General features: G+C 37.5%; 4 protein-coding genes across 5 annotated transcripts; 1 reads left to right on the top strand and 3 right to left on the bottom strand.

The window, feature by feature from the left end:
- Positions 1 to 4: 4 nt before the first annotated feature.
- On the top strand, positions 5 to 2863 carry LOC104825012 (protein IQ-DOMAIN 14; the record flags this gene model as incomplete). Its single annotated transcript, XM_010557243.1, has 4 exons — positions 5 to 190; positions 1465 to 1674; positions 1790 to 1867; positions 2171 to 2863. Coding segments are annotated over 4 exons (1032 nt in total), but the record flags the coding sequence as incomplete, so codon positions are not given.
- On the bottom strand, positions 2806 to 5412 carry LOC104814328 (RHOMBOID-like protein 7). 2 transcript variants are annotated; one of them, XM_010542330.1, is made up of 6 exons: positions 4989 to 5412; positions 3905 to 4068; positions 3560 to 3723; positions 3186 to 3439; positions 3061 to 3113; positions 2806 to 2888 (listed from the first exon to the last, which is right to left on the bottom strand). In XM_010542330.1, exons 1-6 carry the CDS (start codon positions 5237 to 5239, stop codon positions 2878 to 2880), a joined length of 897 nt encoding a protein of 298 aa, XP_010540632.1. In that variant the 5' UTR covers positions 5240 to 5412; the 3' UTR covers positions 2806 to 2877. The 2 variants fall into 2 exon arrangements, with proteins under 2 accessions (XP_010540632.1, XP_010540624.1); XM_010542322.2 differs by lacking the exon at positions 2806 to 2888 and having other exon boundaries at positions 2917 to 3113.
- A 244-nt stretch (positions 5413 to 5656) lies between these two features.
- LOC104825020 lies at positions 5657 to 8717 on the bottom strand. The gene is made up of 7 exons (XM_010557254.2): positions 8559 to 8717; positions 8062 to 8154; positions 7701 to 7925; positions 7126 to 7287; positions 6953 to 7006; positions 6686 to 6823; positions 5657 to 6170 (listed from the first exon to the last, which is right to left on the bottom strand). The coding sequence occupies exons 1-7, from the start codon at positions 8715 to 8717 to the stop codon at positions 5787 to 5789; spliced, it is 1215 nt and encodes a 404-aa protein (XP_010555556.1). The 3' UTR covers positions 5657 to 5786.
- An 806-nt stretch (positions 8718 to 9523) lies between these two features.
- Positions 9524 to 13355, bottom strand: LOC104814340. Its single transcript, XM_010542339.2, has 7 exons — positions 13180 to 13355; positions 12617 to 12709; positions 11173 to 11352; positions 10781 to 10951; positions 10635 to 10688; positions 10331 to 10468; positions 9524 to 10051 (listed from the first exon to the last, which is right to left on the bottom strand). Exons 1-7 carry the CDS (start codon positions 13321 to 13323, stop codon positions 9686 to 9688), a joined length of 1146 nt encoding a protein of 381 aa, XP_010540641.1. The 5' UTR covers positions 13324 to 13355; the 3' UTR covers positions 9524 to 9685.
- Positions 13356 to 14506: the final 1151 nt, after the last annotated feature.

Below are 14506 nucleotides of genomic sequence, written 5' to 3' on the forward strand. Positions count from 1 at the left end.
GCCCCCCCTGCCTGCCGCTGCCGTCGTCCAACTCACCAGCGCGAGCGGACGGTCCGCGCGCAGCCCCGTTGTCTCGGCGGATGCAACGGCGCACTTTAGCAGATGCTTAGGCGAAGCGGAGGCGCACGTTAGAGGCGGTGGCGAGGATCTGGCCGCGATCAAGATACAGTCCGCGTTCCGTGGATATTTGGTAATTTTTTTACCCCCTTTATTGGTTTTACTTTTCTTTATTCATACAAAACATATATTTTTACTCATACACATAATTAAGAGAATTATTATTTACATGAATAATGTGGAGTTTGCTTAGATATTAGTATTAATTAGTTATTAGATTTCTTAAAATTTACGGGATTAACACCCGGACCGGGTGACAAACTTGGATGTCGTTAACCAGTCGTGTTTCTCGACACGTGTCTTTTCGTCTTCCAACCCCAGACGACCGATTGTTTGCCATTTTTCTTGGGAATTATTTTCTGTAAAATAAAGAGATATAAATATTCCCTTCTCTTAATTCCTGGTTTCTTTTTTCGAGAAATCAATCCCCAGTTTTCTTCTTCGTATTATTGGCTTTCTAATTCACCGGTTTAAACCGGTACATACATGAATACCTTCGTTTTCATTGGTTTTCGGATTCACTCAATCGGTTTTCGTGCCTGCAGCAACGTGGAAGCTTCTCCAACAAAAAAAGTAATAAATTAACCCGTGATTTAATCTTATGTTATTTTACTGATGCCTCTAATTATAAGTAATCTGGCCTATGTAACAGTTTCTTTAATCATAAGCTACCGCTAATCTATCTGCAGCAGCTAAGCTATGGTTTTGTTTCTCTGTACCCAAAAAAGTATCGTCTTTTTGCGCTTTCGCCAATATTCTTCTCTTTATCCTTTTTGCAAATTTTTGGGCTCTTAATTTTTTTAAATATTAATTGCTAATAACCTATCTGTGTTATTCGCCCTCTTGCCGTATAATAAGTGTGTGTGTGTGTGTATATATATATATAAGATGCTCACAAGTCATTTATAAGTAATATCTTTGTGGTCGGAATTCTAATCGCGAGAAAATCTTGAAGATTTTGCATATCGCTCTATTTCCATGCACGCGTATGACTTTTATATAGAAATAAAAGCTCCGATTCTTTTTTTCTTGGGAGGTATTATTGCCATAAATATGCAAATTGATATAAAGTCGCAAAGTCTGCACAAATAGTCCAATAGAATCTGATGCCGCTCTTTTTCCTCTTGTAGCCCTGCTAGTGATATGTCTGCGTCATACAATTGTTTTATTTTGCTCGTTTTTTCAAAGTTTTTTTTGGATATGAAAATTAGAATTCAGAATTCGTGGTTCGAATCTTGGAACGGAATCTTGAAAACACGTGATGGGTCTGGTTCTTTAAGCGTGAAAAATGCATGGATATGTTACGTACGAAACGTTGTTAACGCCTGATTGTTGAGAATGTGAAAGGCGAGGAGGGCGTTAAGGGCGTTGAAAGGATTGGTGAAGCTACAAGCGATGGTGAGGGGACACATCGAGCGGAAGAGAGCGGCCGTTCATCTCAGGAGAATGCAGGCTTTGGTTCGTTCTCAGTCCCGTCTGCGTTCGGCACGTGCCCTCGGCTCTGAATCATCCTCCTCCCTTTCCAACCCCAAGTCGTCTCACTTCCCCAGCCAACCGGTAAACCCCACAAGATCTTTCATATCTTTATCAAGTTTCCATTCAAGAACTCTCTCCTCTGTTTATAGTCTGAAATGATTGGTTTCTCAACGTCTAGCAACTCTGTTATCGATAGGGTCCTCCCACCCCGGAAAAACTCGAGCATTCCATCCGTTCTCGGAGCGCCAATTATGACCAATCCCACGTTCTCAGGGTACGTTTGCACGGTATTGTTTTCTTGTAAGCATTTCCTGGTACGCCTTTGTTAAAGTTGGCAACTCTCGGTTAACAGATCGGATTTGGTTCTGGTTATGCTAGGATGTTTGCTGAATCGAATGCTTTATCCGATTTAACGGGTTCTCCAAGTTCACCCATTTTCGAGTTTTTTTGCTGTTTGGATCATGAATCGACAACCTTTGATAATTCATATGTATTGTATCAGCTCATATTTTAAGAGACCAAAACCTTATCCTGTAATCTTTTGGAGTTTTGTATAATGTCTGACATTGGAGTGAAGTTGCAGAGAAACGGTTCCAAGACAAGCGACAAGATCCTTGAGGTCGACAACTCCGCGAAACACCACACTCACACTAAACGCCGACCTAACATCTTCTACTCGACCCACCTCGTATTCAACAGCTCTGACCGTTGCCCTGCTTCAACCGAACCCATCCTCGCAAGGCCGTTTAGCCCGACATCCTCTCACGAGGAGGAAGTGAACAGCCACTTCTGCACGGCCGAGAACAGTCCGCAGCTGTATTCAGCAACTTCTTCACGAGGCATACGCAGTCCATTCGCGTCCAGCACGGCTCAGAGCGTCTCCATGAGGAGCTGCTTCGCCGACCATCCTAACTTCATGTCTTACACTGAATCTTCACGGGCAAAAGTGCGGTCTGCAAGTGCTCCGAAACAGCGTTTGCAGAGCCACTACGAGCGGTCTGCGTCTGCCAAACGCTGCGATACAAAGTTGGGTCCTCAGAGAGGTTCTGCTTTGCACACGAGCTTTATGAACAAGGCTTATCCCGGTTCAGGCCGGTTAGACCGGTTTGGGATGCCGGTTGGGTATAGGTACTGAAAGGTTGATGGATTGGGTGTCGTGTAAAGCATATGTTGAACCGGGTTGCTTTTTTTTTACAACTATATCGGATGCCTTTTGGTGTGATTTCGACCGGTTTGGTGTATTGGATTGTGCTTCTAAGCTTGCGTGGTTTGTAGTCAGGAGTTCTAATTCATATCTAAAAAACGAAAACAGAACTTTGATCATAAACTTAATAATCTACAGTTTAGAATTAGAAATTTCGAAATCAGATGGGGAAAATGGCATTAATTTTCCTTTTTTCTTTGATAAAAAAGGTTAGCATTTCAATCTGGATTTAGACACGCAGGTGAGTTTATAGCACCACTTACAATAGCTGTTCAAGTTCACTCCTCTGAAGAGCATCACCAACCCAAAGGCAAACCTGCACCAGAGAACCGGTTTAGTAAACCGAAAAACCGGATAGTATACCAAACAGGATCATGGTGCTTCTTACCCAGCTGCAAACAAAATCGCAGCGACGAGACAGAGCATGCATTGGCAAAGGTTGTACTTGGATTGGACACGGGAACCAGGCCGAAAAGTTTGTTGGTTTGCCTCCCATTCAAACTGGGGACGCATCAGAAGGACAAAACCGAGAAGAAAACCGCCCAAGAAACCTCCTATGTGAGCAAAATTGTCGACTCGAGGAAGAGTCCCTAACGCTAAGTTAACACCAACAATCACCAAGAGCATTATCAGAGCTGCAACCTGCAATGAGCAGAAGAAGAATGCCGAAGAGATTATGCTTCTGGATCATCTACCCTTTTTGCCAGCATTTCAAGAATTTGATTTGAGTTTGGGTATTTGATGCATATAGAGACAGCATACCTTGTTAACGTAAATTGTCCAGTTGATTAGAAGTTCTGATAACATTGCTCCCAGAAGGCCGAACAGAGCGCCTGAAGCACCGACCGATATACTATGCTGAAGGAACAGCGAAGATAGAATGCTCCCACAAAAACCCGACACAAGATAGATTGTCCCGATTCGAACTGCAAGAGAAACTGAATTAGATATCATCTTCTTGTACCCTTACTAAAAAAAAGTACAGGCTTCAGAAGATGCGGAACTAATCTTGTGATGTAATTCATTAGAAAGATATGCAGATGAGACAGAGATGAAATGTGTTTCGGGGAAAAACCAACCGAGCAAAAAGAGTTGTATTATACGCACCGAAACCAAATTGCTGTTCGAGGCGAACTCCGATGAAGGCCACACACAACATGTTTGCCACCAAATGGATGACACCAGCATGCAACCACATACAAGTGACTAGTCTCCAACCTTGGTGCTCTTGAACTACTTTCCACCACGCCAGTGCTCCCATTTTAATCAACCTGGAAATTTGTAAATGGTTTAGAACCAATTGTAATGCAAAGAATGAAAACACTGAACTTATGGTTTTGGATTAGCAGCTTCAGGTTTGGTTCCTTGGCCAAATCCTAAACATTTTCAGCTCTAAAGATTGAAGGAATTAGCAAATCATTTTCCTACAATTCCTAGGAAAACCATTTTCTTATAGTACTTCCCGGAGGGAGTTTCTCAGAAAAGATCAAGCATACTTCTGCAGAGAAATGCATTATAGACATGCTTGATGATCAGCATTGGATAGAAATGATAGTCCAGAAATTTACCAACTCAAATAGAGGCAAACCCAATTGGACATTCCAGATTCGGCACATAAAGAAACTCAATCATAGACCACTAAAGTGTCAGCAATCCAGATCAGACCTATGGACATTGCCCTAATATTCATTGTCAGGAAACTCTAACTCAAATTCAAAACAAATGAATTTGATGCCATATATCCAACTCCAACCCACATGCAAAATCCGAGAAAAGATACCAAATTCGGCATATGAGAGCTTCAACTCTAGCTATGTCGGAATCATGCGTAGACTACCAACCTGAATTCCTATCGGATTCAATAAAAATCAGAATCCATGGCAGCAGAACAGAGCTGATACAATGCAAGAGCCGGTTCGCGCAAGCCATTGTTTCGAACTCAAAACTCCGGTCAAACGAGACGATCAGATCGAAGTGCAAAGCAAACCCAACATCTAGAATCTCACGGAGAGAATATCTATCAAATAATGGGGATTTAACTAGTTGTGATCATCGGCTAAATCCCATGAGTGACAAACGGGATTTTTGAAATTTACTCGGGTGGAAGATTCCGAAAAAGAATCCAGACCAAACTCGCTATCTCAAAATGTTGCAGAGGACAAACGACCAAATGAGTGTTCGAATCACTCACGTCGATGAGGATGGACCGAGAAGGGGATTCTCCTTGAACGATTCAAATGAGAACCGTCCAAGGAACTTTGCGAGACATCGGTGGCTCTTGCCGGGACAATCGTTGACGTACATCACCACGACGAAAACGACGACATTCGATATCACTACCGCCGGAATTACCCACGACGTCGATTGCACGTCGGAGATTTCTCCATGGGCGTCTCCTCTGTCTCTCTCACGTCGCCCCCTTTCCACGTCCTCCTTCGCCATGGAAACCCCCCTCTCTCTCTCTCTCTCGCTAGATCGATGCAGTTTGAATCTCGTTGAAAGTCAAAAGAATCTGAATTGGGTTGTTTCTCGAAACAGAAAAGGGACACATTTTTTAGGAAAGTTTGAAGCTTTCAATCGGTTCATGAAAATGAACGAGAGACGAGAAAACTGTGAACAGGAATTTGCTGGCAAGAGCCATTTCTCTCTTTAAAAAATATATATATATTACTTAATTGTCTATATATCAAAAATACTTTTACATTTGCTTCGTAGTGTGATCTCGTAAATTTAACATTATTACTAATGTAATCACCATATAATTATATTATCATTTTAACCACATAAACAAGTATGGGTTAAAATCAAAATATCAAATAGAGGGTATTTTTGATAATACCCTATTTAATTAACATATGAATACGAAATCATGTGTTCATATTCAGATTCCATTTATGTGGTGACCATGAATACGATCCATAGAGGGTGATATTATTGCATAATGATCCCATATTAGGTATTTCGGTTCAGGAACTGATACATTTTCCCATCATTCGCCAAAAACGGCCCCAGGCCCTCCGAACATTATGGTCCGACCCCAGTGTTTATCCGGGTTGAACTGGTAGTGCCTAACGTAGTCCCAACCGATGTCCGACACGATCTCGTCATCGACTGTTATCGGGAAAACTTGCTGCTTGGCGTCATCAACCACCGAGAGCTGGCGAGCGTATGCGTGAAGCTCCGGGCTATCACCCTCGATCTTTAAACCGCTTCCCATCGGGCTGCTCTGGAACGCCGGAAGACTGAACAGCTCGCCCCCCCAAAAGATGTCGTCCGCCGTCGATTTCAAGTCCGTGAAAATGTGCGACGGCCAGAACCCTATGTCGGTGTCGTCCTTTCCCAGGTTCAACCACCAGTTCCCATTCACTTGGTCCTTGTGAGAAGCAAATAAAAAGTTCAGGGGTCGAAATGCAAATCCTAAGTAATTAGCTTATGACAGGACGTATTTCTTTTGTTCTTGATTAGTGCATTTTTTACCTATATATCTATATATGGCAATATATTTTCTCTCCAAATCCTCTGAGCAAACATGATGCTTAACAATATTGGATATATATATATTACTTCCACAAAAAAACATTCTTGTACCTATCACTATAATCAGATTGTCTAATATCAGTGAAAATGAAAATCACCATATTTATAGTGCTGTGTATCTGGTTTTTATGGTCCCATAAATTGTATTTTTGGGTTATGATGCACTATGATAAACTCGAATGTATTCATATATATATATATATGCATAATGTGCTCGTGTGCCTTATATATATATATATATATATATATATATATATATATGTATGTATGTATGTATGTATGTATGTATGTATGTATGTATGTATGTATGTATGTATGCGAAAGCATAAGTCACAAAATTAGTAAACTTACTCTGAAAATGTAGAATCTATTCTCGATGGTTAGAACACCGGTTTGTGAGACATCGGGAAAGGCATAACCGAGAGGAATATCTTGATTTATCAACACAAAACCCGGGCATTTCACGTTGAAGCATCTTTGCTCCCGAGTCTATATATACACACACACACATATATATATATATAAATAAGATTCAAAGTAATAACACACACGACACGCGCATATATATATATAGAGAGAGAGAGAGTGTATGCGTATATGGATAAGTCAACGACTTACATGTAAGAAAGCAAAAAGTCGACATCGGTCATCTCCATAAAGTGTAGGATTCACCTGTATAGTATAGATTAAACACAAAATATGATGTGTATATGCATGTGTGTATATGTATATGTATATGTGCATATTGAAATGGAATAATTTAAATTATATAAAAGAGAAAACGGACGCACCGTCCAGCCAGCTTTGATGTAATCTGAACCGTTGGAGACTTTGATGAGACCGGAGCTCCATTGAAGCTTATTAACGAAAGGGGTTTGGTACAGACTGAACCACGCATCCCCCCCTCCCAATGGCATCCTCATCCACTCTGGTCTCACTCTTCCTCCCGCGAACTGATGATGATAATAATAATAATCCATTCTTTTTTTTTAATTAGGAGATTTTTAATTATCTTCCAAAATCCAATCCACAAACAAAAAAGATTTAGGAGATTTTTTTAACAATAATACATTCTTTTTTTTATCTATTCATCATATACATGAACATGTGGTGGACGCTATTTTCATATCAATAAATTTTTTTTATATAAAATCAAAGTTCTGTTATTATTATTATTATTATTATCCTATATTTTATTTCCAAATTATAACGTAAAAGATCTGGAAATAATCATTCATTTAACATATTTAAACGTCTCATTATTTTTTTTTATAGTTCTATCATTAGTCTATCATATCCTACGGGAGTTATATAAATCAGATAACAATTCTTTTTTTTATATATAAAAAAATTGGGGAGAGCTCACATGCAAACCGGGTTCGGACTCAGTCTGAGGATGTAGAACCGAATCGTACATTTCTGTGAAGTTCTTTTCCCGAATGAGATCTTCTTTGGTGGTTCTCCTTATTGGGACAGTGCCACGTGGACATCCCACTCCCTTCAGTTCCGCCGATTTTATTCCCTTCCTGTTGCGACTCCGTTTAGATTCTTCTTCGGTCTCAACCCTTCTGTTGACCTTGTTCGGTTTCATCTAATCCCCCAAAAAAAAAAAAAATCGAAGAATGGACGGCCAAGATCAACTGTTTGTGTCGAAGCAACTATAATATTATTTTAATGTGAAAATTTCAAATATCTACAAATATATATATATAATCAGAAATACTTACATCGAAATGGAAGTCGTGATTTTTTAAGAGAGGATGGTCGAAGGCAGGCTGTTTGTAGAAGTCAACACAATCATAAACGTCTCCATATTCCGTCTGAAAAAAAAAGAACATGCAAATACAGTACGATTTTAATTTAAAACATGAAGGCACGTGTAACCCCGTAATTTAATCTGACAATTCTCATAATATTATATGTTTTTTTTTATAACTGACTTTCCATCCCATCAAAATCTTTGTCCAAATATTATATATTATATCTATAGAATAATATAATCACGAACTTGGCAACCCTTTTTTTTAAAAAAATTTATCATGAATTTTTTTATAAGAAAGATAATAATAATAATAATAATAATAATAATAATAATAATAATAATAATAATAATAATAATAATAATAATAATAATAATAATAATAATAATAATAATAATAATAATAATAATAATAATAATAATAATAAACCGCACGATTAATAAAACTATTTATATGATCCTAACCTTAATAGTTTTAATGGCGGGGGTGTTTATAAATTTTACTTTAAGCTGTCTCTCCAACTCCAAGTCTTCCTCATGAGACAGACCTCCCACGACAACGCAACTTGTAATAAGAACAGCAAGCCCTAAAATCAAAACTTGTAATAATATTTTTTCACTCATTTTTCCGAGCGCCGTTTTTTTTTTCTTTTGAATTTTCTCTTCAATTTGTACTTGTATATATACCGATATATATACACACACACACCGTGGAAAGGGTTATGTACGGTTTCTTGATAATGCTTGTTTTCAAGCAATTAAAGTCCAAATCGGGAAATTTCCTCTAATTAATGACGAATCTGGTGCTGGCTGGCCTATCCTGAATCCTGACACAAAAGGACTAATTAAAAAAAAAAAAAGAAACAGGCATATGCGTTGGTATATTCTGAACCGGCGGGATCCATATATAGATTGGGTGTTGAGATTCTTTTCTATACCCGACATCGGTTCGTAATAACATTGGGCGGTGTTCTTTGGTATGCATGGATTTGTTGATATACTTGGCTTTTAATTCAATGTATGATATTAAAAATATATATGTATATATTTACCAATTTTGAAAAGAATATCTAACCCCATTCGAAAATCGTAGTCGAATTTTCTATATCTTTTATATGAGTATCTTCTTTTGGCAAATGAAGATGCATTCGGAAAATAAAAAGCCCCAGATTGGAGTATTGTATATTTGCTTAGTCCCTAATACGTACGGAAAGATTTATATATTTCTAACATTGATTTATATTAAAAAAATTTAAATAAATGTATCAATACCATAAGACAAAGAATGTAACATATATCTACACACATTCGCATTCGATAAACCGAAATCACCTTTTTTTTTAGAAATACTCATTCAGATACAAAAATTATCAAAGATATATTTTAAACTCGTGATCTGTGAAAAAAAAAATGCGATTGGTCATGGATATTATTTATATAAAACGCATATCCTTATAGAAAATTGAAGATATTCGAACATTTTCACATAAAACCACAAAAGCACCAAAAGAAGGTTAATAATAAACCGGCGAGTGCAGAATTTTTATTTTATTTTAAAATTTTGTCTCATTAATATAAGTAGGCAGCGCTAATCAACGCAACTCCACGCCCGGACCACCGTACATAACGGTCCGACCCCAATGTTCGTCCAACGTAGCCTGTCTGACGTAGCCTGGACGTATGTCATTGGCCTCTCTGCTTTCGGTTGCCGGGACAAGGACGTTCATGTGGTCGTCGAGCACCGCTATCTGACGGTGGTGAGCGTAAAGATCCGGATCGTCTTTCTCCGGGATCAGCCCGTTTCCTACAGGAATACCTCGATTGCCCGGAGAAGTGAAGACTTCTCCGCCGAAAAATACGTCGCCGGCGGATTGGGACAGCTCCTTGAAGAGGATACCCGGCCAAAACCCTACTTGTTCTTCTTCAATCGAAAGAAACCAATTTCCACTGTTCGTTTCCTTGGAAGGAAAAAAAAACAAAGTATAGGGGTTAGAAATGCAAACCTGTGAAACTTTTGGGGTTTCAAGGAATTTGCCCTTTTCTTCAGACCTAAATCGTTGGGTTGGGTCTATTGTAAGCACAAGCTGAATTCAACTTCCTATTATTAGGGTTTTGAAGATCTCAACATCATGTCGAAGATTTCAAAACATGTATAGGCGTATGTACGTACGTAAATATATATACATACATATATATGCATGAGAAGTGAATAATGGAGAATACAAGAAATAGCATACCCGCTGAATCAAGAATCTCATCTCGGTGACTTGTTCTCCAGACTTTGAAACTTCGCGGAAAACATAGCCAAGGGGTAAATCTTGGTTGACTGACACGAATCCAGGACATCTCGCGTCGTAACAGCCTTTCGTTGGAACCTGTTTATTTATATATATATATATATATATATAATACGTCATCACAGTTTGAACGTACGAGTCATATATATCGCTGAAAAATGCACGTAAATACATTATATAGTCATGCATGGCAACGTGTATACGTATATATAATCCATATACAAGTTTATGAAATGAGGCTTACTATCCAGAGTGTGAAAAGTCGAGGACGATCATCGCCATATACCAATGGATCTACCTACAAACCACATAAATGTAAAGTGAAGCTCACAACTCGTGTGTGTGTGTGTGTGTATATATATATATATATTGATCTATACATATACGCACCATCCAGCCAGCTTTTATAAATTCAGGACCGTTTGATATTTTTATCAACCCGGAACTGAACCAATGCACGCGAGTATCCGGCAAGGGAGGTTTCTCTATGCTTATATAAGCTTCTGCTCCTCCCATTTTCATTCCGCTCACAAATTCAGGTCTCACATAAGCCCCTGCATACTGTGTGTACGTATTTTTGTTAATATTAATTAATTGTATATATCCACATTATCACAAACATTATAACAAAGAAATCGAATAATATTCAAGTGTTGGCATAGTATATATATATATATCGATACATTATTCCAAATCCGAAATTCGTATTGTCAACCCGAGATCATTGCAAAGGGATTTCGATCCTATGTTTAAGAGAAACGAGGGAGAGGAAGGGAGCTTACGTGGAGTCCCGCCGTGTTGCCATTGAGAGGGTGAATGTTTGTGAAGTTCCTAAGCCTTATAAGATCTTCTTTGGTGGTTCTCCTAATCGGGACGCTGCCACGTGGACACCCGACTCCTTTAATCCCCGAAGAATTGTTTTTGATATCACGATGCCTTCTTGATGGGCTGTTTAATCTCATCTACTCGTGTTTAAAAATAATTAAGATTGATGGAATTTGATATTCCGGAGAATATTAATTTAGATTTTTGAAAAAAAAAATATTTTCTATAAAGAAATCGTAGAAATTTCTCGGTCTTGTTTGTATATGTTTTGAGAATAAGATCTTCATTGGTTGTCATATAGTATTAAGAACGGTTATCCGTTTACAATTTTGTAAGTTCTTTTAACAATGTTCTTTTTTTTTTATGTAAAATATGATATATAGGATCATACGTATATGATTCAACGCTTAATATAAACATCTTACCGTGTAATAGTGACGAAATAGTAACGCAAAAAAAGTGTCACCAATAGCACCGTCACCATTTGCGATTTCGTCACCAAACGTCACTCGATGCCAAGCGTCACTCGATGCCATTTTTTAAGTTTTTTTTCGGGTGCAAGAGTGTATGAGGATGTTATGTGGTTTAAAGAAAATAGAGTGACGTAATTTTACCACTAAAATAAATATGGTGACGCAATTGCGTCACAAAAAAAAAAAAATTAGTGACGCAATTTCGTCACCAAAGTTTTTGTGACGAAATTGCGTCAGTATAAAGTAATGACGCAATTGCGTCACCAAATAGTGACGAAAGGGTGACGAACGTGTGACGAAATTTCCGCGCGTTATTTGGCGACGCAATTTTGCGTCATCACTGCGTCACCAAATGCGTCACCATTTGGTGACGCTGGCGTTTTCGTCACAAAAGAGTCACTATTTAGTGACGCTCTGGTGACGCGTTTCTTGCGTCACTCTTTCGTCACAAAATCATCACTTTTGCGTCACCCTTTTAGTGACGCAAAATTTGCGTCACTTTTTGCGTCACCCTTTTCGTGTTTCCTATAGTGGGATAAACAATTAAAAGATTTGAATATCAAAACACTTACATCGAAATGAAAGCTGTGATTTTTCAAGAGAGGATGATCAAACGCTGGTTGCTTATAGAAGTCCACGCAATCGTAGATGTCTCCGTATTTCGTCTGAAAAAATAAAAAATCATAAATAAATTATGGGTTCATTTTAAATGGGGTATTATCCAAAATACACTCCTGCTAAAACTACTTCTGCATATACCATTCTCCTTTTGTGTTCTTGTGACCAGAATTCAGATATGATCACATGATGGTCACATTTGTCATAACATTAGATTTATTGTGATTACATCAAATCAACATGGTCACACCTTTTCGTGTTTCCTTATAGTGGATAAACAATTAAAAGATTTGAATATCAAAACACTTACATCGAAATGAAAGCTGTGATTTTTCAAGAGAGGATGATCAAACGCTGGTTGCTTATAGAAGTCCACGCAATCGTAGATGTCTCCGTATTTCGTCTGAAAAAATAAAAAATCATAAATAAATTATGGGTTCATTTTAAATGGGGTATTATCCAAAATACACTCCTGCTAAAACTACTTCTGCATATACCATTCTCCTTTTGTGTTCTTGTGACCAGAATTCAGATATGATCACATGATGGTCACATTTGTCATAACATTAGATTTATTGTGATTACATCAAATCAACATGGTCACACCTTACATATCACACTAATCATTTGGTAAAATCATCAAAATTTAACGTTGTGACCAATGCGACCATCATGTGATCATACATGAATTCTTATCACAATAACACAAAAGGAGAATGGTATATGCAGAAGTAGTTTTAGGATAAAGAGTGTATTTTGGATATTTTACCGTCTTAAATACCGACATATTTCCATTGTGTTGTCGATATTACAAAAGGAGATTATTTAAAAAAAAATACAAATAAACAAAGAGAAATTATAAATAATTAATACCTTAACAGTCTTAATCGCCGGTTTGTTGAGCTTCTTAAGTTGCATCTCTAATTCGAGATCTTCATCCGGAGGCAACCCTCTCCCTTCTACAAAGCTTGTGAACACAAAAAACCCTAGAAGAACTATGAACATGGCTTCTCTCATTTCTTGCAATAACCTAATTTTTTAGTTTTATCACCGCCGCCACCTCTCATCTTCAACTTATATAGCGGTTGTAATTGCGTGGATTTTTGGATTTAATGAAAATAATATTTCTTTATAATATAGGATTTTGTCTGTATTGGAAAGAAAATCTTTGTTTTAAAACGTGATGTGCATAAAAAGAATATAATCTTCTCAAATTCTAAATGTGATTTACATTTGGGTTGGGCAGTTTTATGAGTGAGGTTCACCCAATCTATATCATTAGGTAGGTTTAACATTATTAAGTATGATTACCCCACAACTAAGAATCTGCTATTAACCCACCAACCACATTTCGGTATGCATATTCACATTCAAATTGAAGCAATTACATAAGTTGGTAATCTATCATATATATAAATCTTGTTTCTACTCAATTTGATATCATAAAATTTTGCAAAATTATGTTGAAATTAAACTTGATTTTAAAAATCAATTATATAAATATTTTGGTATGATTATGAAAAATGTGATTAATATGAAAGGTGTGTGAAATGTGAGAAAATGTGATGAAATTGTAGTTTGGTGAGGTAGTTAGAAATTCTGTGTAGAATATGTGTGGAAGAAAATTGGGTAAAAATATGTTTAATAAGTGAGTTAGATATGTAGTTAGGTGAGAGTTTGTAGTATAAATATGTGTGTTTGTATGGAGTTTGAAATCAAGGAAATTTGAAAAACATTCATCTTCTTAAATTTTCAAACTCTTTCTTCTTTCAAATATTTTCTAATCTCCTCCAAAAATCCTAAACACTAAATAATCCTCCTCCCTCATCTGAATAATCATTTTCCCTAATCCTACAAATTATTCACCAGCGGCTAAAACAGGCCACAAAAGCACCGAATGAATGCAAAACCTAATTTACTATTAATATCAGTATTGGATATAGCAAATGGTGACACTAATCACCCAATTATATGTATTAACCAAGTCATAAAAATGTATAATATTTCCGTTCACTGCGGTATTTTTGAGCTTTTAAACGATATGATACTGTGCTGGAGCGCGTGTTGCGAGAGGAAAAGCCCAATAGGACCAATTAGAGATAAATATAATGGGCCGAAGGCAATTACGGCCCAGATGACACCTTCGGATTCGTCCACAGGCTTTGACGAATGGCAAATAAGTAAATAATAGCGTAGATGA

This window comes from Tarenaya hassleriana, unplaced genomic scaffold (genome assembly GCF_000463585.1).
Source record: "Tarenaya hassleriana unplaced genomic scaffold, ASM46358v1 Cleome1, whole genome shotgun sequence".
In the NCBI taxonomy this organism is placed as follows: Eukaryota; Viridiplantae; Streptophyta; class Magnoliopsida; order Brassicales; family Cleomaceae; genus Tarenaya; species Tarenaya hassleriana.